General features: G+C 38.0%; 1 protein-coding gene across 3 annotated transcripts; it reads left to right on the forward strand.

Moving 5' to 3' along the window:
* The first annotated feature begins 141 nt into the window (after window positions 1–141).
* Window positions 142–23,811, forward strand: LOC123865866 (histone-lysine N-methyltransferase SETD2). 3 transcript variants are annotated; one of them, XM_045907065.1, is made up of 19 exons: window positions 142–324; window positions 421–2,312; window positions 2,712–2,840; window positions 4,864–5,163; window positions 5,410–5,500; window positions 10,325–10,486; window positions 10,967–11,187; window positions 11,943–12,088; window positions 12,588–12,724; window positions 13,053–13,387; window positions 14,120–14,294; window positions 14,685–15,007; window positions 15,735–15,858; window positions 16,267–16,411; window positions 17,042–17,155; window positions 17,645–17,748; window positions 18,265–18,426; window positions 18,803–19,144; window positions 19,490–23,811. In XM_045907065.1, exons 2-19 carry the CDS (start codon window positions 589–591, stop codon window positions 19,646–19,648), a joined length of 4,893 nt encoding a protein of 1,630 aa, XP_045763021.1. In that variant the 5' UTR covers window positions 142–324; window positions 421–588; the 3' UTR covers window positions 19,649–23,811. The 3 variants fall into 3 exon arrangements, with proteins under 3 accessions (XP_045763021.1, XP_045763030.1, XP_045763035.1); XM_045907074.1 differs by having other exon boundaries at window positions 17,045–17,155; XM_045907079.1 differs by having other exon boundaries at window positions 10,328–10,486.
* The last annotated feature ends 27 nt before the right edge of the window (window positions 23,812–23,838 follow it).

The following is a 23,838-nucleotide window of genomic DNA, read 5'->3' on the forward strand; positions in this document are numbered from 1 at the left end:
GGCTAAGCCACTCTTGGTCTGCTTAGTCTGGCCTAAATGGCCTGCCCGTGTACCTAGAGCCTAGCCTAACTATGTAGAGTAGTATTTTTGCTTGGCCTGCCCGTGCTGTCCCTTGTACGAGCGCCATCTGTGAACGCCATAATGACAACAATCATTTTTGATGGACGACGGATGTTAATTAAAAAGGAGTGATGGATTTTATTTGATAAAATATCAATTTATTGTGTTTCCATTTATTGTGAAAGAATTTTGAAATATTCAGTATATCCATTACGATCTCTACTGCAGATATTGATGAAAGTCTCTTCATTTATGATAGAAATGGTATGTATTAATAACAATACTTTTATGTTTTTAAGGACACTGCACCGGTGGTTACGCTATGTGACTTTTTATTTACTAGAAAATTAATTATTGCAGAATTTTACGTCTGAAACTGCGGTAAGGCGCTTAATGTAAATCATGGAGTTTGCATGCAACACAACAACATGGCATTGACAAACGAGTAACGATTGAAAGAGGTCACTGTTCGTTTCAAAGCATGTTTCGATGTTTGTCTTAGCTGTGTGAATTTTGTGTTTGCCTATAATGGCAAAGAGGAGGAAGCCAACAACTAAAGTCCCTTCGCGGCGGTCCGCTCGGCGCGGAAAACAAGGCGAGGGAGCTAACGCCAACGAGGGCGAATCCTCCGCTTCTGCCGAACCAATCCCTGACACATCTGCCGAAAACAAGGAGCCCCCGGAAACTGAGAGTGAGGGAAATCACCCTACAGGTCAAACTATTCCTGATATAAACACATTGCAAACCGCTCAACTAAATCTAGTGCCAGTTGTGGCTCTGCATAAAAAGTTTGGTAAGTATAGATGTTTGTTGAGTAACGAGAATCTTAAAAAATATGAAGGTAGTGACAGTGAAACTAGCAGTAGTGTAGAAATAAGAACAACAGATCCAAATTGTGGTTCAGAGTCAGACTCTAATGCGATGGATAATCATTCTGATACCAACAGTGGTGCTTGTCCTAGTCCACTAAGCCTGCAAGGAAACTCGAGAGAGATGTCACCTGTTCCTTCTCAAAAAGAATCTGTTATGTCTCTGTTACAAAAAGAGTTGCAAAGTGTAAGTAATGATATAAAAGACATAATATATAAGGCAGAAACAACCCAGGATAATTCCAGTATAGAGCAACCTTTAAAACAAATTGAAACAGATATTAAAATGGCAAATGAAGTTGGATATGAGATACAAAATCTTGTAGAACCCATTAAAGAATCAAATGTACCTGATCTGTTGAATGAAGAGCGTGAGTTAACAGTTGAAGAGCATTTGGAATACAAGTATAATGATGATGATGAAGTGATAACCATAGTTCAAATAGTTGAAGATGACAACCAGGAGCTGTATTATAACATCAACATTGAAAGCCCCACTCAGCTGTCACAACAAGATGAGACAATTGCAAAAGTGGAGGAGTGTAAAGATGTAGATTTTCAAAAGGATTTTGCTAAGCTTAATCTGCAAATTGAATCAAATCCAAATTCTCCCATGGACTGTTTAGACTTTATAGATCTTAGAACACCACCTTGTAACACTCCAGATCCACAAAGTTCCAGTGAAATATTGATAAGGCCAGACCCAAGTCTAACACCGAGCTCTACTTTATCCGATGACAGTAATTCCTCCAGAGTGACTGAACAGAATCAAAATAATTCCAATGATTCGGCGGAGTCCTCCCCAACTGGAGTACGTAGGTCAAATAGGATTAAAACCATAAGTACAATGAAGCAGAAGACAAAAGGCTTTGGTTTAGTAAAAACTCCTTTGAAGAAAGCATTGATTACACAGACTAAGTTGAAGTTAGAGGAACTGGGATCTGATAGCCAAGAAAAGTCCTGTGATGGACTACAGGGTAATACACATACACTACATTTCCCAATTCCTACAGAAATGCCTGTTAAAGTCAAATCTCGATGGCGGAGATCTAGCGAGTTGGAAATGGGGGCAAACTCTCCTCTTAACTCTCCCTTAGCCAGTCCCAGCTTACCGTCAAAGCTACCAACATTAGAAGAAGAAAATAAATTGCTAGAAGATGAGAAATCTATCACACCACTCAGTAAAGAGGCTTATGATAAGATAATTGAAGAAAGAATGAGCCAGTATGAACATTTGGAAGAGAATGAGTATTTGTGTGATCGTATGATAAGCAAGGAGACTAAGAAAATGATTTGTGACTGCTTCTTGACAAGAGATGAGGCAGAGAGAGGGGAACTAGCTTGCGGAGAAGATTGTTTGAATAGACTGCTGATGATTGAATGGTAAGAATCAGATTTCCATTTTCATAAAGTCTACAGTATTGATATCATTTTGTAGGATAGTTGTTAACTTGTACAGGTAATTCTTTTGTAATTCTCAAAGATTTTTCATTTTTAATCTTCAAGTCTAAAACTAAAGAATCCAGAAAACAAGTATTGAATTTGTGATTGACTAAAAAAAGTGAATGAATAGAGAGAGTTGTATCATCATTGATGCAATTCACATCAATAAGTAGAATTTAAAAATTACCTAATATTTTTGTGATGTTCAATGTACTCTTCTTTTCTTTAAATTCTTAAACACCACAGTATTTTTTGATGTTAGTGATATAGCTAAGATGCACAAAATTTAGGTTGCTTAAGTTAACTAATAACAACAGTTAAGAAATATACAATTTTCAGTAATTCAAGATGCCCTGTGGGAGACAGATGTACAAACAGAAAGTTCCAGAAAAGGGAGAATGGGCCGTTGAGAGTGTTCTACGCTGACAAGAAAGGGTGCGGTGTAGAAGCAAGTGCAGATATCCCACCGTGAGTTTCTTTTCTTAATAATAGTTTTAACAAGTGTATAAAAATTTTCAACACCCCTGACAAATCATTTCCAAATAAATAATTATTATACATAATTATTTATTTGGAAATGATTTGTCGGTCTAGGCAACGTCCATCTTGACAGCTTGAAATTTGTCAATTGACACTTGAATATTATGAATCTAAGGGTTATCTAACCTTCTTTTCTACAAGAAAACTAGAAAATAGCTGATAACTTTAAAACGGCTGAACCAATTTTTTTGGATTATAGCTAAGAACACTCGATCAAGCCACCTTTCAAACAAAAAAAAGTAAATTAAAATCGGTTCATTCGTTTAGGCGCTACGATGCCACAGACAGATACACAGACACACAGATACACACGTCAAACTTATAACACCCCTCTTTTTGGGTCGGGGGTTAAAAAGCTACTAGCTATTGTCAAGTTTTGATGACTGAGTAAGTAGCTGTAGTAACTAAACTAAATTTATAAGTCTAAATCTAGTCTTTTCTACTGGGAAATATAATGAAAGACCTGTTATTTTAGTTTGGTTTAGAAATTTAATGTTAGACAACGGAGTTAACCTCAAAACCCTTGTAGTTCCTTGTAGTTTAAATGTAGTATTAGGAAAAATTTAGTCATGAAAAGAAGAGACCCATTAGGATTTCTAAGATTTTATTTTAAGTAAACAGAGTTATTTACTTTTAGATATATTTATATGTTTTGACTTGCGAAATCTTTATGTGCGAATGTACACATAATTTATTATGCTGTAACAAAAAATTAATGGTGGGTCCACACTTGTATTTTTCGCTTTCGTCAAATGGCGACCACTATTATCTTCACGTATCCTCGGCGTTCGACGCTATCGTCTTTATCATTATTGATTAATTTTAACGCAAAATGTGGTGTACTCTAATATTTATTCATGATCACCAATCTGGGTTCTTGCTTCACCAAAATTGAGCCCTGTGCTTAGTTTTTCTGTCGCATAATATGTGTTCAACTGTACTAGGTCTACTATTTCAAGATACAGTCAGATGAAGGGGCTGGTGATTATGGCTAAAATTAGGCATCCAAATGTATGCTACGAAAAGATAAGATGTGGACCCATCCTAATGTATTGAATTGATGATATATGATATATTTTGTACTAGAGGATGCCCGCGGCTTCGCCCGCCTGGATTTCGGTTTTTTAAATCCCGCAGGAACTCTTTGATTTTCCGGGATAAAAAGTAGCCTATGTCCTTCCCCGGGATGTAGCCCGTGTCTGTACCAAATTTCATCAAAATCGGTTCAGCGGTTAAGCCGTGAAAACGTAGCAGACAGACAGACACACTTTCGCATTTATAATATTAGTATAGTATGGACTATGGATTGTATTAAACTGTAACTTTTTAAAATATACATATCTTTTATGACTATGAATTCTTACTTTAGTTTCCAGACAGATATATTAATAATTGTTGATTAATATTGTGACAATACTAAGTTGTGTAAACTCTTCTAAGATCTTTGTCCTTTAACCAAAACAGAAAGAAATTATTCCACTCTTAGCCTCCCAGCATTGGGTTTTTTTTAAAAAAAGAATATTAGCCATTTTTAATCATGACTAACATTCCCTTTCCCCTCCAACTAAGCTTTAAGCTTGTCCTAGGAGTGGGTACGACAATAGTGCAACGGGTGGGGGTTGAACCGGCGACCTTTCGGATTTCAGTCCACTCCTATAACCGTTGAGCTATTGAGACTAAAGTCACTCAATAGTTCTGTAGCTGCCAGTCAGTTTATTTTTGTAGATTCAAGAAACTTACAAATGTGTATTGGTATAATTTTATTTTTTATTATCATTATCATCATCATCACCACACGCTATTGTCGGCCCACTATTGAAAATGAGTCTCAGAATCTCAGAATGAGAAGCTGGCCAAGTGTGGATTGACGGAACCCTCGGTGCGCGAGTCTGACTCGCACTTGGCCGGTTTTTTATAGTCATAATATTTCGTGTTCCCTTTTATTTTGCAGAGGCGAATTCCTAATGGAATACGTAGGCGAGGTGTTAGATTACGAGCAATTCTACAAACGCGCGCAGGCTTACTCTGATGAGAACAACTTACATCACTATTTCATGTCGCTAAAAGGCGATACAGTTATCGATGCAACTGTTAAAGGGAACATATCGAGGTTCATTAACCATTCCTGTGAGCCTAACGCTGAGACCCAGAAGTGGACGGTGAATGGAGAACTAAGAATTGGCTTCTTCAGTAAAAGGGATATTGCTGTTGGTGAGGAGATCACGTTTGATTATCAGTTTCAGCGGTTTGGGTGAGTTGATTGTTTTATTTTTAATTTCATGTGTGAATCTGAGTGTTCACGTTAACAAACTCATTGATTTTCCATAGTAAAAGTAGCCTATGTGATAATCCAGGGTATAATCTATCTCCATTCCGAATTTCAGCCAAATCCGTCCAGTAGTTTTTGTGTGAAAGAGCAACGCACATCTATACATATATACAAACTTTCGCATTTATAATATTAAAGTAGGATATAATATAATGTAAACTGTTATAGTAAGGTGGCCCAACGTTGCTACTGCGGCGCGGAGAACTGCCGCGGTTGGATCGGTGCAGAGCCTGACTCCGATGACGAGTATGATGAGGAGGTAACGTTATTGTTCAAATTAAGGTCGAAACATTTTTAACACGCGCCGCGACCGGCTAAACGTGTTCTTTGGTCGAATGAACCCAGACCAGGCTAGAATAATACTTCAGACTAGTGTTTATAATTCAGTTCTAATTTATAGAAAACTAGAGGATGCCCGCGGCTTCGTCCGCGTGGATTTCGGTCTTTTAAATCCCGTAGGAACTCTTTGATTTTCCGGGATAAAAAGTAGCCTATGTCCTTCCCCAATATGTATCCCAAGTCTGTACCAAATTTCATTAAAATCGTTCAGCGGTTGGACTGAAAACGTAGCAGTCAGACAGACAGACAGACACATTTTCGCATTTATAATATTAGTATGGAAGTATGGACTAGATGATCCGCCTGGCTCCGCTCGGGTGAAAGATATACCCATGTAAATAACTAGCGACTCGCCCCGGCTGCGGCTACGCACGGGTACCTTAGTAAAATTTTCGTAGGATCTCTAATTTTCGCCCCAAGATTCCCCTTTTCTACAAATCAACAACGATATGATAGTTTTTTTTTTAGGGATGCTGGCAATAGAATCTTTATCAATAGTACATTTGTTTGCGAATATGTAAATGAAAATTATTTCGTTTTACACACATTAAAAATATGAGTCCATTAAGATTCTTTTCAAAGATTTTATTTCGTGCGTAAGTCACATAAATGCAGAATCAAGAAATAGGTCAAGGAAGTCTGCGATCCTTTGGCCCATTATGTCCGTACTATATTCATACGTTTGAATTTGATTTCGCCGGGAAACGGCTCATGTTCATATTATGGTCTGAGCTGATAGTTGCGATGTTGCCGCTCTTATATATGGCAGCCAGTTGGGACTTGGCCGAGCTGCCGTCGACGCTATGCGTGGATTGCGACGTTGCCGCTCTTATACAAAAGTAGTATTGGCGTCACTCAGAAAAGCAGGTATTATTTAAATATTTTTATCGAATTATTGGAATGTCCTCTCCAAAACCAACACAAAAAAAACACAAGTTTAATGTGCAAGGTTATCCGAGAGTTTTAATCTAAACAAACTAATGCCAAAATAAATAATTTAATTAGAGCGTGATTGCTATCACAACATCTAATTATCCAGTTCACAAAACAAAAACCGAAAATATGCGATATCGCTCCGAATCTCAGAAGGAGACTGAACTAAAACCTTCAAAACACCCGTATTTATGCAAGTTCAATCTTGTTGGCCTCCTAGCAACAGATTGTATGACATCGAATGAGTGAAATATCGATTTTATCAAACTACCTGCATTAGATAAATTAATAATTTTATATTATTTTTGACAACTCAAATCAATTTTTAAAAATAACCTTACAGTTCGGCCGTCCTGAATTTAACACGTCCTCGTGTTTCTAATTAATCATGTCATGTCAGTCGCGGGCTTCCTTGCCCTAGGTCAAATCCAAATCATGGGCTATCCTGCCCTCCGTCAAATCATTAAAACCTACCCTTGAACTGCCGAACTCTCAGTTTTAATATCCAGTCAACAATAAATCCAAACGACTAACTTCTCATTCGATGTATACAAAATCTGAACCACTTATTGCAAATTACTTTCCACTTCACAAAAGACTAAATTCTAAAAAAAAAACTAAAAAATTTAATCACCAAATCAAACTCAATTAAAATTTTAATCAAATGTGGGTTGTTTAAAAAAAGATACCAAAGCAAAATTAAGGCAACGTGAGACACATCCCACTTCTGAATTATTGGCGTCACTCAGAAAAGCAGGTATTATTTAAATATTTTTATCGAATTATTGGAATGTCCTCTCCAAAACCAACACAAAAAAAACACAAGTTTAATGTGCAAGGTTATCCGAGAGTTTTAATCTAAACAAACTAATGCCAAAATAAATAATTTAATTAGAGCGTGATTGCTATCACAACATCTAATTATCCAGTTCACAAAACAAAAACCGAAAATATGCGATATCGCTCCGAATCTCAGAAGGAGACTGAACTAAAACCTTCAAAACACCCGTATTTATGCAAGTTCAATCTTGTTGGCCTCCTAGCAACAGATTGTATGACATCGAATGAGTGAAATATCGATTTTATCAAACTACCTGCATTAGATAAATTAATAATTTTATATTATTTTTGACAACTCAAATCAATTTTTAAAAATAACCTTACAGTTGATGCTGCACTCCGCAGAGACGATGTCACTGTGTGCGAGTACTACACTAGCGGCACGCTATGATGGCCGGTTTGACACATTACAATAGTGATGTGGAATGTCAATTTATTCTCGAACAAAAAACAATTAAGTTTTGTTTTTGTACCTGATTAAATAGGTTTAATAAAACAAAAATGTATATGTTTATTTAATTTATTTGAACGAACTGAATATTTGAACGAAAATGAATATACATACTTTATATGCACACAAGAAACATATGAATACAAAAGATACCAAAAAAGGTGCCACAAAAGGCCATAATTAATCAGATTCGTCCATACTACTATTTTCACTGTCGTCACTGCTATCATCACATACATTAATAATTATATGTTCGTTTTCTATAATATTATCTATTTTCACATCTCTTTCATAATCTTCCCTTATTAATTTAACAGTTCTATTCACAACCTTTTCCCAGTCTCCTTTAGTCACATGTTCACAAGCTTCTTCTAATAATTTTAGCATTTTTTTTGTGGTAAATGGGGGTTCTGTATTGTGTCTTGCAGCATATCCCTTAATTTGAGCCCACACCAACTCAATCGCATTATACTCACAATGGTAAGGCGGTAACCGTATAACTCTGTGCCCATGTTCTAATGCTATTTCGTCAATGACGTATCGGATCTTGGTTGGTTTGTTTTCTTTTAAAAGACGTACTAATTCCGCTTTTAACATATTCATGTTTGCATCTACGCCATTTTTACGAAGCCATGCGACGATATCAGCTTTCTTTTGGGATTGGGCAGGTGGCTTGTCAATTTGCATCGAGTGGTATGGGGCGTTGTCCATAATTATAATAGATGGTTCAGGGAGGCTACACAACATTGAGGTAAACCATTCAGTAAACTTTTCTCCATTCATGTCTTCATGATAGTCTCCAGTGGTTTTTGACGCAAAAGCCATGAGAGAACCTTCGACAAACCCGTTGATGGTTCCGGCGTGACAAATTATAAGTCGCGATCCTTTTCCTACAGGAACTTTGGAAGTAGATGCTGCTGTGTCATCGTTCCAAGAACGGCCTACAGTATGGTTAGCATTAAGCCATGTTTCATCCAAGAACACAACATTTTGCCAATTTTTGATTTCTTTCACTTGCCGTAAAAAAGTATACCTTGCCATCGCTATATGAAATCTTTCCATCAATATTTTGCGTTTGTTACATTTTTTGTATCGAAATCCAATGGTCTTCAAAATCTTCGTTAAAGAACTTTCCCCACCGAAGAATAATCCAGCTTCCTTCAGTGAATGCACCAACTTTTTTCTTGTTGGATACTCCTTCTGTAAATAGTAGCCGTAAACATGTCTTCGGATAGCATCGGCATCAAAGCTATCGATGCCTACGACTGGTTTTGCTCGTTTTCTCTTTTTTGGTGTGTGAAGTTTATTTCTTCTGTGCCAGTCTCGCCATATTTTTTTTTAGTTATCCGTCTAACAGTTCGTTGTCCAATATTAAGCGCATCAGCTACGCGTTCAACCACTGACGTTATAGGTAAAATTGGCCCTCCATTTTGAGCTTCACGATCGAAATAGTTACGAAGGCGTATTACGAACTCACGTGTCTGACTATTTAGAACAGTTCTCTGCGTACGTTCGGTCATATCGACGAAATCCACAACAAAGGGCTTGAACAGAGTCCAAATTAACGAGCAAGGGTCAACAGTAATGCAGTATCAATATTTGAAATCCAAAGCCAGGTCAAAACTATATCACAATCGCATTGCACTGACAGTTTATACTTTTCGAAGCAACGTCAATTCGAAACTGCTTTGTTTTGCATTGAGCATTGACGCGAGTTTGCCGGAGGTAGTAGTTGTGCTAGCCAGCGATCCTATGTGACGATCGTATTAGATTCCATTTTTAAAAATTTATTGATATTTTTTTGCGATTTCAGAGGTTTGTCCACATAGTGAAAATTGTTCATATTCACAAGTACATTCACCCCTTAAATGGTGCAAACTGATTTTTCTACACTTGTATACATTTAAGAAATCAATTTAATAAATAAATTTTGAGTCCTAAACCTAAAACTACATTCGATAAAATTTATGAATCTCTGCACATCACTATCGTCAATAAAGTAATACAATTATTTCCTTCAAAGTCGTTATCAATTAATACGGAACTTCATGAGCGGACAAACGTCAAACCGGCCATCATAGCGTGCCGCTAGTTTAGAGATTTTAGGAATGATCGATTTTTTTGCTTAGATTATTTTCGTTATTTTAAACTCTGATACAATATCTAGATATATCTACATTGGAAAAGTTTAATAGGTCAATTGACTTATGAAATCTCCGCGCTCCGATTTGGCGATAGATTTTAGATTTTATTGGATGAAAAATCCGAAATCCTTTAGAAAAAACTAATAAGCATGCATCATGTATTTTTCTACTAATTTCATATTTACATGAATTATCATATCAAGTAAGAGCAAGATGAAAACTCAGGGGTAGGTACTAGGACCTCATAAAGACTAGCAATGTCTACAAATTTTGTTTTGGACCTAATTATATCTGCAACAGAGAGCTTTTCAAGTCATTGTCACAGTACTAGGGTTTCATAAAGTCAAGCAATAATAATTTTATTGTCCGCATTCAGGAGGAAGAAGATGTATCGACATCCAAGTCTGGAACGACCGAGTCTTCGGAGGAGGCAGGGGAACTGGTGGGCGGAGTTGAGACAGACAGAGTACGAGTGCGCAAGCCGAAGCGAGAGAGGAAATACAAGCCTAAGTCACCTGATCTAGTGCAAGATGCTGATGTGAGTTTATTTCCTTAATGATTTATCATTATATTCTGTATAATATTATGATAATATAGTATAATGTTTGTTATAAAACTTCAAAATTGATGTTCCAGCACGCACGAAAAGTACACAGTAAAAAACGCGAACGTATTGCACGTCAAATAGCAGCCTAATATCAAAATCAAAATATTTTTTTGTTCAATTAAACTTTTACAAGTAATTTTTAATCGTCAAATACATTTACCATCAACCACTGGTTCGGATGCCTTTCCTACCGAGAAGAACCTGCAAGAAACTCGGCGGTTGCTCTTTTCAAAGTTTTGATATACAAAATTATATCACGCATAACCAAAGAGAAACAGACAAAAGAAGATCTAAACACGTACATTTGGGTGCAAAGGTGGTCTTATCGCTAAAGAGATGTCTCCCAGCCAACCTTTACTGAGGCTTTCTTAATTTATGCACAATAATTATTGTCAAAATATCTCTTCACAGATCGAGGATGACCTAGAAGCCCTGAGCCGAACAGGAGTAAAGAACCAGGCGCACACCTTACGACTGTCGCGTACGGTCGTGCGCGCTAAGACGCGACGCGCGCAGACCGCGCTGCTGCGACTGTTGCGCGACGCTGACCTGCCGTGCCGGCGACTGTTCCTCGACTATCGCGGCTTGCGACTTTTGGCGCCTTGGTGTGCTGATGCTCCCCTTGCTTTCAGGTAAAGAGTTTAGGTCAGGAGTATGTGATTGAAAAAAAAACGCCCAAGTGTGAATCGGATCCGCACATGAAGGATTCAGTACCATCGTATAAGTTATACTTAACACTTTTGTGACTTAGTAAATTAATTTGTACGTGAACCTATTTTAATTTTTTTAAATGATGGAACCACAAACTCACGGTTTTCGGATTTTCTCTTTAACTTGTGCTATAAGATCTACCTACCTGCCAAATATGATTCTAGGTCAACGGCAAGTGCCCTATAGGTTTTTTGACAGACACAACAGACAGACAACAAAGTGATCCTATTAGGGTTCCTTTTTTCCTTTTACGGAACCCTAAAAATTAGTTGAAAGTAGTTAAAATGTCGGTTTCCTATGGCATGAACCGGGCAGCCACCTCTAACTTTTCGGAATTATCTATTGGAGCAATAGGTATTGCTTTAACAGTGAAGTAAAACACTCGTGAGGAAATCTGTATACCTGAAAGCTCTCCATAATGTTCTCAAAGGTGTGTGAAGTTTGCCAATCTGCAATTGGCCAGTGTGGTGGATTTTTGTCAAACCCTTCTCATCTGAGTAGAGAACTGTACTCAGTAGTGAGTCAGCGATGGATTGATGATGATATATTTAAGAATATAATCCAAAATAGAAACACTGAAATAAAAACCATGGAAAAACTTTAAAAAATACCTACTAGAATTTCATACTATTATTATCCGTTTGTAAGCGATTTCATACTTCCAAATCGTCTCCAGACTAGAAATGTTGCTGACTGTGGACCGTCTACCGATTCCCAACAAGACGATGGTGCAGGAGAGCCGCTTCTTCACAGTGGTGGAGCGCTGGCTCAGCGCCAACGACTTGCCTGCGCCCAGCTCTGTGTTCATTGATGAGGCTACAGGTAATAAATACCTAGTTTCTGTTAGCTCTACTATCGAAAAAGCGATAGACGTTGTGGGGTTCCAAGGTGCTGGCATTACATCAAACGAGTCCCGGGGCGCCGCAACGCAAGACTGGCGTGTGGAAATCTCTATGGTGAACGGCTATCGGATGACGATGATGATGATCGCTATTTTTATTTTTACCCAGCTGACAAAACACCATAACCCCCAACAGCCTTGCTCGTGGAATTTTCTAGAAAAAATCTTCTAACACATATTTCTTAATTTTGAACCGAATTGTTTGATTTTTTTATCTCTTAATCCTAGAGTCTTAGGGGTGGAATTTTCAAAAAGCGTTTCTTAGTGAGTAGATTCGTCATAAAATAAGTTTCTTCCGTAGTGGCTTAGGCTGTGAATTAATTGATCAGTTAATCTTGATTGTCCCACATATTACACACAAAGGTACACATGAACACAGCTAACATTTCTGATATAACAATATGCTTCTTTTTACTGTAGGTTTGCCAATAGAAATTCCTAACAGGACTCCACAAGATGAGGCCGCGTCGTTAGAAAAGACCAAAGAAGCTTCCGCAACATTGGAAAAAGTCAAGGATCTGTGCAATCAGCTACTTGAGAGATGGGCGAGCTTAAAGGTAACATAAAATGTTAAAAATAAATTACTTACTCTACTGGTAAATCCAAAATTTTAAAAAGGAGGCCTAAACACCCCAAAAAATCTCTATAACTGTAAAAATGGAGTCACATCAAAAGAGTCCTTGACCTTCCGATTTTTTACGGTAACCTGGAACCCGCAAGATTTTTTCCAACAATTATGCTATCTTTAGCCTACTTGGACCAATCTTTATCACTAGTTCGTTAATATCCAGCCTTTTGGCTTTTATGATGATAGATCAGTTACACATGGTACTTATAATTATAGATGAAATCATATTTGTAGTCTAAGTTTGATTAATTTTTTAGGAAGTTTTCAAAATTCCAAAGAAAGAGCGCATCCAGCAAATGAAGGAACACGAACGTCAAGCCAACGTAGAAAGACGCGCAGCTGACTCCAGTGGCACAAGAGATCGCGATAGAGATAGAGAAAGAGATAGGAGAGATGAGCGGGAGAGGGAGAGAAGAGATGAGCGAGAGCATCGAGATAGGGAGAGAGAAAGGGAGCGGGAAAGGGAAAGGGAACGCGAGAGAGAAAGAGAGAGGTATAGGGAAAGGGAACGGGAAAGAGAAAGGGAAAGGGAAAAAGATGATAGAGATAGAAGAAAACGGAGAGGTAGTCCTGAAGCTAGGAGGAGTATTAGGTATGTAACATGTAAGATAAGTTAACAAAGGTCAAAAACTTTTCATTATTTTTTGTGTGGAGTATTGGTTGATTTCATGACTTGTTGTATTCTGTCTCGCTTACACTTTGAAGTGTCAGGTGTCTTGCGACGTCGATACCTCATGCTTTTTTCTTACTATATGAGAGAGCTAGACGAAAGCGTGAGGCGAGATTGAAGCTTCGTTTCGTCGGATGTCCCATGACATCTTATGTCTTTTTTCATTTTTCCTAGATTTTCCCGCACTTAGACATAGTGCACGTAGCAGCATCAGAGTGCAGTATAATAACGCATACCGTATTCTGATGAAACTGCCTAAATACTGCAGCGCGTCGGGCATGTTTGCTGACGCCAAAGTGCCCGATTATTTCGCGATTATTAGATCTCGGGTTGCGGCTTTCTGGTTCCGCATCCGCAATTCTCAGAACGAGATTCTCAGGGTATGCTCTGAGTGTCCTGAAAATCGCATACCGAAGTACTGGCTTGCCGTACATCGTGGCAACAACCGTAAATAATTTTTATTTTACTCTTGTATTCTATTCTATTTTATTTTATTTTATATTTAAGAAATGGGTGTAAAAAAAAATTGCCTGAAAATAAACTATTATTATTATTATATAGCCATCCGTTGCATGTGAGAAACCTTACGTCTTTTTTCTTATTATAGGATAGAGCGAGGCAGCACAACACTTCACAGCTTCCTTTTTGTTGTAGACTGAACGAGCGTGTATTAGCAGCAGTGCCGCCGATGAGCAAAGAAGAAAGACGAAGGGCATTTGCGGAGGCGGCCGCGGCGGCGGACGAGAGTCGACGCCAGAGGGAGCGCGACGCGAGCCAGCCGCCCTGGCCGTCGCACTACCCGCATTGGCCGCCCGAGGCCTTCGCGCAGGTAGGGCTTCTAGAATTTTCTGCCTGAAGAAGTGCCTGCCATGACATCAGCACGACATGTGCTGTCGATAAGTTAGTCTCACTGCAAAGATTATTTTTCTTTTAAGACGTATATTCCTTTCTTAAAAATTTATAGTCCACAGCTTGGCTGCAATCAGACCTGCTGGCAAGTAATGATGTTTTTAGTATAATAGTGAAGTTTATTAGTATAATAATATGGAATAAGTAAATCATTGGAAGTGCCAACTGATGCATAATAGTTCGTAAAGAGAACAGGACAATCGTGGTTAATCTTTGGAAACCTGTCCATTCGTTTTGACATGCATGATGAAACACTAATCCTAGGACAGAACTATTATGCTCTAAGTTTTACCCCGATTATTCCTTGCAGATGTTTCCCCAAGGCATGATGGGCGGCAATCCGAACCTGATGAACGGACCACCCAACATGCTGGGTGGTCCTCCAAACATGCTGGGTGGACCTCCAAACATTATGGGCAATCCACCAAACATGATGGGCAACCCACCCAATTTGATGGGCAATCCTCCTAACCTGTTGGGCGGTCCGAACATGGTGCCCATGGTACCCCCCGGAGTGGTGCTGCCTCCGGATTTGCCTCCAGAATGGATAGGGCCGAATGGAGAATTCCAAGGTCCTCCTGGATTCTGCCAACCTTTCCCTGGACAGCAACCTTTCTGCATGGCACAGCCTAAGTAAGTGATACTTAGTGATTTTTTGAGGCAAAGCTTTTTAGAATTTAATATAAGTGTTGTTTAAGATTTTCGATTTATTCGCTGAAATCAAATCAGTGAAATCTACGAATGCGGATCGCACGGGTCTGGCCCGTGCGATCCGCATTCGTAGATTTCACTGTCGATAAATTCGATTTTCGATCGTGTGCGCCCGCGCAATCAATCTACACAGACACACTATACAATATTGTCAATTGCGATACAAACGCGTGACATATTATCAATTGTTAATTTTCGATTTTGTCGCAATTTACTATTTTACGATACTTAGATTGCGTCTCACGGTGCGTACGCATAGAGTTTAAAATTGTATGTGTACGTGCTACGACACATTTTCTATATTCATTCAATTGTTGATTTTTATTCGATTGATAAATAATGGATTATTCAGTTGTACGATTGTTGATTCATATTATATTGTTCTTTTTTTGCCCCTCACTAGGCACAGTGTCAAAATCCTACTAAAACCGCGCACGCGCTCAGCCGCACAGATTACCAGAACTCTGTCAACACAAAAAAAATTACATTGACAATATTTTACAGCTCAGTATGGCTAAGACTAATAGCCAGACCCATAGTCGTGAAGCCAGGTTGAATTGTACTTTGATTTTTTTTTATGTATGAGCATAGATAAAGTCACTTTGTGAATTCAGAGTGAGCATAAACTAACAAAGAAATGGTTTTGCAGCATAATGGGCATCAGCGGGTTCGGCATGGGCGGGTTCATGTTCGGGCAGCAGCTGCCGTTCCCGCTGCCGCAGCAGCCGCCCGCGCTGTCGCACGCGCCGCACATGTCTCTGCCCACTGCACAGGTACAATGTCGAAAAAAAGCTCAAGAAACACACATGAAATTTCCGCACCATCATACAAGAAATCTCAAACCAGTATAGTAAAAGTGTGCAAGTTAATGACGGACAGCGCCATCTTGAATTGATTTAGTAAACTAATTTAGTTGGGAACACAAATCTTAATTTTTTTTAATAGTTCTATGCGTGTATGCGCCATTACGTATTCGGTAAGATTTATACTATAAAAATCATGTGGTGTTAATGCCGTATGAAACCTTTAGGGTTAGCAACGTATTTAAAAATGACCTATTTTTCCGTCGTAAGTTGCATTAAACAATTCAAAATAAACGAAGTTGGATATTGATTTTAATAAATTAATGATTTCAGTTTTGTTGCTTTTCTAAGTTTAATGTAATTCGAATTATTCCCAAGGTGGAAATGCCAGAAGACGGCAAGGAGCCAGTATTGCCATCAATGTGGCGCAGTACAGTGGACGAGCGAGGCCGCCGCTACTACTACCACGTGAAGCTGCGACAACCGCAGTGGCATCCCCCCGCGCCGCCGCCCGCCTCACCGGGTAAGTCTAGCTATGCTGGTGGAAATGCCAGAAGACGGCAAAGAGCCAGTATTGCCATCCATGTGGCGCAGTACAGTGGACGAGCGAGGCCGCCGCTACTACTACCACGTGAAGCTGCGACAACCGCAGTGGCATCCCCCCGCGCCGCCGCCCGCCTCACCGGGTAAGTCTAGCTATGCTGGTGGAAATGCCAGAAGACGGCAAAGAGCCAGTATTGCCATCCATGTGGCGCAGTACAGTGGACGAGCGAGGCCGCCGCTACTACTACCACGTGAAGCTGCGACAACCGCAGTGGCATCCCCCCGCGCCGCCGCCCGCCTCACCGGGTAAGTCTAGCTATGCTGGTGGAAATGCCAGAAGACTGTTGTCTTTGGTTTCACGTCGCTCCAAGCCTAATATTTGACACATGTCGATTTCAGGATTAAACCGAGAGTTTCCTCACTTACCCACTCTGAGTTCCTCTGGTATAGGGGAAACGAAATGGCCAAATTCAGATCTCTAAACTCTATCAACCATCCAGTTACCGACTTGAGACAAAGTTGCGTAATCAGCGCATTAATATGCACTGTCGCATATAGGCCATACATCCCCCAATCTTCCATCCTAATAATATCTATTAACCTTTGTTAGCAGAGGAAAGCTCATCAGAAGAGGAGAGTGAATCGGTGGCCGCGCTCGAGTCGTCAGTTATGAGCCGACCCATGAAAGGCAAAGTAGTTGAAGGAGTCAATGGAATTTATGAAGGTAAATCATATTAGTGATGTTAACACTAATATTTGATTATTTATAAGTACTATACTACCTATATTAATTAATTTATTAACTTTTGAAATTAATCATTAAAATGCAGGTACAATCAAATTCTATAAATTTATATTCAATATTCATATTGATCTCCCCTCACCATGTAGCCCACCTGCTGAGAAAAAACGTATACATTTTTTTCACGCGCTTTGAATTGTTTCATAATGTGAATCAACCCTAAGGGTTAAGTTTTTGAAAGGATAATTCAAAAGGGAAGGGGAGATAGGAGGATTAGTTATGACTTTATTAAGACTTCATTGAATATACCAATTTTTATTAATTAGTAAATGCTCTCTTTCTGATTGCTTAGGGCCTATTTATTATATTCCACCATACATAATGGGAAGGGGTTTCCTTGGCATTATAATGCTTTGAGCTCCCAAATCCTTCTGCAAAGCAAAATCTTAATAACATTACAATGTTTGACAGTAATAAAAGAAGATTCCCTCAACGGCTTGATACCTGATCATGCGTTGGTCAGCATCAAACCACGAAAACGAAGACCGGGTCTCGTCTCCGAAAGACCAATCAGTGTAAGTATTTATTTTCGTAATAAAAATGTCGAAAAGGCGAGTAACAAGTGGACCACTTAGGTGGGTCTACAGAGGTTACGTCAGCGCCAGCCTACGTGACTGACGTAATCTACTTTCCAGCACGATAGATGCTGTTGACTCGTGGATTCGCAATTTTAGTTCTGAAAATTAAATACATAAATGAATATACTGTCTTGGCTACAGTTTCCTTTTATAGAACCCTTGCTCCATCTCCATACATCATTCATCTCCACTGCTTCCATAATTTTCAGAAAATTATCTTCATATTGCGGTACATATTGCTTGATTGCTTTTATACATGGCATAATATTGTATATCAAATCTTTGAAAAGAGCAACCGCCGAGTTTCTTGCTGGTTCTCGGTAGGAAAGGCATTCCGAACCAATGGTAGATGCTTTTGACGATTCAAAAGAACTTTAAAAGTCTAGTTGAATAAAAATATTTTGAATTTTCATAGTCTTTCTAAGTGTAACTTCAAAATGTAATCCCTTGCAGCCTCGAACCGAAGAAGACAAGCTAGCGGGTAGGATGGAAGTGAAACGGTACAAGCAAACCAAAGAAAAGCTGAGACGTCGTCGCGAGAAGTTGCTGCAGAAAGTGCGATTGCTGTCCGCGGCCAAACGACGCGGCAAGGAAATCTCACACAAGGAACTAAAGGTGAGAAAGGAATTCTTCCACTTCTGATTTTTTTTTCCAACTAGCTTTACGGCTCTGGGTTATAGCCCTTTTAAGCCTTTCAGAATTTTCTTGTTTTCTTTATTGCTGGAACAAAATATTTGCTATTTCAAGGTGGACTACTTAGCTTAATTATTATTATTGTTTTATCTTTGTTATTTCATTAGTGAGATTGTATAATTGTAAAGGCAAAATCAACTGATCTTAAAATAAGGAAACCTAAGCAATGGTGTCTCTGCAAACTATGTTTTTATATAAACAAAAATTTTTTTCATCTCTCTCATCAGTGTTCGAAATGAACTCGTTCTCGTCTCGTAGTAAGGGTACAATGTGTGTTCATTGAAAAACTATTTTTCAGTTCGTCGAACTCGACGAAACGGACAGTGACTCGGATACGGATTCCGACGAACCCGTGGTGGTGATCGAGAAAGTGATACCGGTACCAATACCACCGGCCTCCCCCCCACCGTCTCCGCCTCCACCTGCTTCCCCTCCACCGCCTGACTCACCCCCTCCGGAGCCGTCGCCGCTCCCCGCGCCGCCCCGAACACACTCGGAGAAGCCCGAGCGCCGCATCAAGGAACAGTTCCGCAGCAGCATGGCGCGCGTCATGGTGCAGCATCTCAACCCCTACCGCCACTCCGATGCGCCGGCCGGCAGGATCACGTGCACTGCGGACTTCAAGCATCTCGCGAGGAAGGTAAGCCTGTCTCATACACTCGTCGCTAAAACCCGGAACGTATTAGCACTTTTATATTTATTTATGTAATGGAACGCACAATTGGCGCGAACATGCCGATTTCGCACGTTGGATGGCACGCAATGTACTTACAAACCTTATCTGTTATATCCAAAGTGGTCACCATAATATAGTTGCCATTTAAAAATTTCAATATTATAATTATATTATGAAGCTTTTTAAAACTTCATCTTAATTTGAGATGAACTAGAATTGTCTATGATTTTCTGCAAAGTGCAGTGTTTTATTATTCTTAAATCCAAATAAATTCATATAAACTAATTGAAATGTTTTTCTTTCCCCCAGCTCACCCACTTCGTAATGCTGAAAGAGTTGAAGCACTGTCGCTCAGTGGAAGAACTGATCGTGACCGACTCAGTCCGGTCCAAGGCCAAGACATTTGTCAAGAAGTACATGGCCAAGTTTGGGCCTGTGTACAAGAGGCCGGCGGAAGACGCCGACTAGCATCAAGTTGCCCAGCTCAAGGCTGCGATAGAGAACATTTGCTTTTAAGCCAATGTTTGACATTGGCTGTGGACTTTTAGCCAGTGTTGGCTCTCAAATGTACATGAGTATAAGTGAAGCGCATAGTGAATGCTGTGGTTATAAACTATTCATATTTCTATGATGAAGGGATGAAACAGTTTGGAACAAACAATGTCAATTTTATTTGTAACTCAATGAATGTGGTTTGGTGATACAGTGAATAAAAATAATGTGAAGGATAATGTTTCAAGTTGTGACAGTATTGACAGAACAAGGCATCAGAATCGACATTGTCAATATAATAATAACCACAATCTTTTTGGGTTTACCGGCACTCTCCCAATATTACATACATCCCTATATCAAAACTGATAAGAGAAACTAATAAAGCAGATTTTTTATAATCTACGAAAGTGTTAAAAGATTTATAAGGATAATTGTGTTTTGAATGACATAAAGTATAAATAATAATCGAGTCAGGGATCAGAAAATTGGGTTATCTCAAAAGGCAAGGTTTTTGAGTTGAAACAGTTTTGATCTAGGGGTGCAACATGGGATCAAACCTTTAAATACTGATATGGTGACTTAGCCATCTATCTGGAAGTGCGATATAAAAATAATTTGAGATCAACTCATCAGTCTGCATGTACATTATCAGAAAAATAATGTTCCTATGCATCTTAGTTAAACTATGAACTGTTTGATCATCATGACATGCAGTCTTTTATGAAATATACAGTGTATTTCCTCCAAAGCAGAGTGGACACAATATTTTTAGTAGACTAATTAAATCATATTATATGATTAAATTACCTAGTTACTCAAAGCATACATGTCTACACTTTGTTCATGTGCTTGAATGATGTGAATCTTTAACTGAAATTGGTTTGTACCAGTTACTAGTCAATATTTTTGCAGTGTGTGAGTGGTGTATAAAAAAATTAATGAAGGCAAGAATGAATTTGAAATTTTGACAGATTGTCAATACCCAAAATGACAAAAGTTAAATTTGTTTCTCAGTTCAAAACTTGGTGAATGAAAAATCTGCCCTAAATCTAATATTCTTTTCAACTTGGGAAGTCCTTACATTATTTAAAGTGGGTTTTATTTTTGGCATTATGGTATTTTCAATTTATGCACTATCATGTGAACAATGATACATACATTGTAAAAAAGTTGGATACATTTTTGGTAATATGTAATTTTTTTGCTGCAACATTATTATTAAAAATTCGGTAAAACTAATATTTCAATGTAAGCATTAATTCAAAAAGTTTTTATTCAATTTTTGGCGTTAGCGCATAGTTGCGATTGTGAATAAGGAAAAATGACATTGCAAGAAACAGTGAGTATTTAACTTTTATGAGTGTATTATAGTAGTGATGCTTCATGTGGACAAAAAGGCATTGCCTAGTGCCTACCCTAAAATAAAAAGTTAAAACATCATGCTGCATAAATAAAATACAATTAGCACTTAGAAACCAGTCTCTTTTCCCCGTACTTTGTTCGGTGGTATAACATTTTTTTTTTTCATATATTTTAGCAATATTCTTCATTGATGTGTAAAAAAGTAATGCAGATCGGATTCATTATAAATTTGTTATTCAGTTATGTATGAAATTCCAATACATGATTGTTCAGCGTTTTTTTTTTAAATTTGTATATAAGGACTCGTTACACTGATTATATTGTCTTACCCTTAGACCTTAGAATAAGTCCCTTGATAGGATAAGTTTATTTTTATACATTCTTAACATAAGTTTACTTGTATTTGAAATAAAAGTATGTTTTACTTTTCTAAAGAGTATAAGCTATATTATGATTTTGTAAATATAATAGTCAATAATTAAGATAGAGATTTAGAAGAATGTAGTAAGGAACTCCTCATTTAGTTAAAAGCTTGAAAAGTAATTTAGAATAAGGTCACTGTTACTAAAGACTCGTGCATACTATAGAGTTTGCAGCATCGCAACTAAAAAAAACTCCTTTGATTTGTAAAGAACCTTCAGAGAATTAAGTGAAAAGAAAATTAAATCATCTGGATCTAAGTTTTTCTTTTTTTTTACTTTGATATTTCTTATTTTACTAAGCATTTTATGATAAATTTTAACTTGCATTTTAAAATAATAATGACTTTGGAACTGATAAACTTACTAACAATCACAATGCTCTTGATTAATTCATAACCTTCATTGTTTAACCTAGTCAGAAAAAATATATTAAAGGGGTTTTGTACTGTGTGTATTGCACCACCTTTAGTGACCATTCAATTGTTCACTAATGCAATTAAGCTATTTATTGATGATCTCTAAATGGGTTAAGAGATTATTTTTTAATGAATGACTCGAATACGAATATTGTAATGACTTAAGTACAGTATTATATTATTATAGAAGATAACTGTTTCAATGTCTTACACCTTTATGACACTGGCGTATTCGCATAAGGCATGCCATCTAAAGGCGTTGATGTTTCGCCACCAAATGCAAAATGCGTCAGTGTGCTAACAGCGTTAATATAGTTTAGAAATAAATAAACGTTCAATATTTTTTTTAACTTGGTCTTTTCAGAGGCAGTAGCTCTAGATCTATGAATGTCAAGTGTGTCCGTACTCTGGAATAACATAACTGTTTAATGAATAATGAAATGATATATTATGTATAACACTCAGCAACTTTACCGCGCTTGTTACTTTTCATTAATTTGTAATTTTAATGAAATTATTAATTTATAGCACCTCGTGACCTAAACTCACACTTAGTAATGCTTAGCCGTGACTTAAGTAGTCAATGTTTACACCGTGCATTATAATGCATTAATTTTGAAAACTCACTCACCATATTAGCTCAATGTGTCAACTGTCATGTCAAAAGTACGGTTCACTCTTTGGAACGATGAAATACATTAATTATTCCGAGGTTTTTACCCTTAGATTGAGGACGATGACAGTTGACACATACAACAAAAATGGCGGCTGCGTTCTCAAAATGTATGCATTACAATTAAGTCATGGATAAGCGTTAAGAGGCTATAGGTCACACGTGCAATTAAATAATGTACGATACTGTGACTTGAACAAGTTTATGTTTATTATTGCACGCGCGGCGGATAATGCTGTAGTCATTCTTAAGCGGAATTCACATTGCGAAGTTAGTGGCACGACATTAGTTTCACGACATTAATTTCATTATCAATTGCACGTGCAATCGATAATGAAGTTAAAGCCGTGAAACTAATTTCGTGCCACTAATTTCATCATGTAAGGCGAACGGGCAACGAGCTTATTGAAAATTGGAAGGTCGATACAGTCCGAATCCCACCAGTTGCACCAATGTCGTGCAGATGACGCCAAACTCCATGAATGCTCTGAGGTGACGAAGAGTAGCAACGCAGCACAGTTCACGACAAGTAACAAAAGCTCTAAGCTTCACCTACTTTATTTTCAAACTTCGCGCGCGCATTGCTGATATGCTAAAGAGAGTGCGAGCGAGAACACTCGCATTGCTTTCATGTTGGAAAAAGGAACATCTACTTCATTAAAAATATAGCAACCGAATAAGCGCGAAAATTCACTTTCCGTGAAACATCAGTGCTATTGATCATGATCATAATTCCTAGTAAAATTAATGGAACTTAATGATTGTAAATCACCTTTAAAATCACTATGAACAAAAACAAATTCATGAAATGAAAGTTATTTCAAAGTAGTAGCAAGAATGAGCATCTCATAGTGTTTATTGTATCGTTGCAAATAAGAACGGCAGAGAGTTCTAGAAGTTTGGCGCCCTATAATTATAGCAACTCCTAACATAAGTTTTAAGTTTAGCATTATGTGTGAACAATGTTCTCTAAAAGTTTTTATTCTTTCGTGGCGTAAGCTGTTTGTTTGCTTTGGAGTGTGTAAATATTGTAAATAATAATATGATGAAATAAGTATGTTACGTTAAGTTATAGCTGTATGTTTACCCTGTATGTTTCACATGAATAGAGTGGCTATGTCAGTTGCGTCTAGCATCGTTGTGAGGATGAGATGACAAGTTTAGGTCGATATTATGATATAACAGATGTTTTAAGATGTGTGGCAAAATATTAAGTATGTGATCAATGCCGTGAGAACAAGTAAAAATTTATTTCTTTTAATACAATCTCGTTTCATTTATAAAAATTAT

The sequence above is a fragment of the Maniola jurtina genome, chromosome 1, assembly GCF_905333055.1.
Source record: "Maniola jurtina chromosome 1, ilManJurt1.1, whole genome shotgun sequence".
NCBI classification, from domain to species: domain Eukaryota; kingdom Metazoa; phylum Arthropoda; class Insecta; order Lepidoptera; family Nymphalidae; genus Maniola; species Maniola jurtina.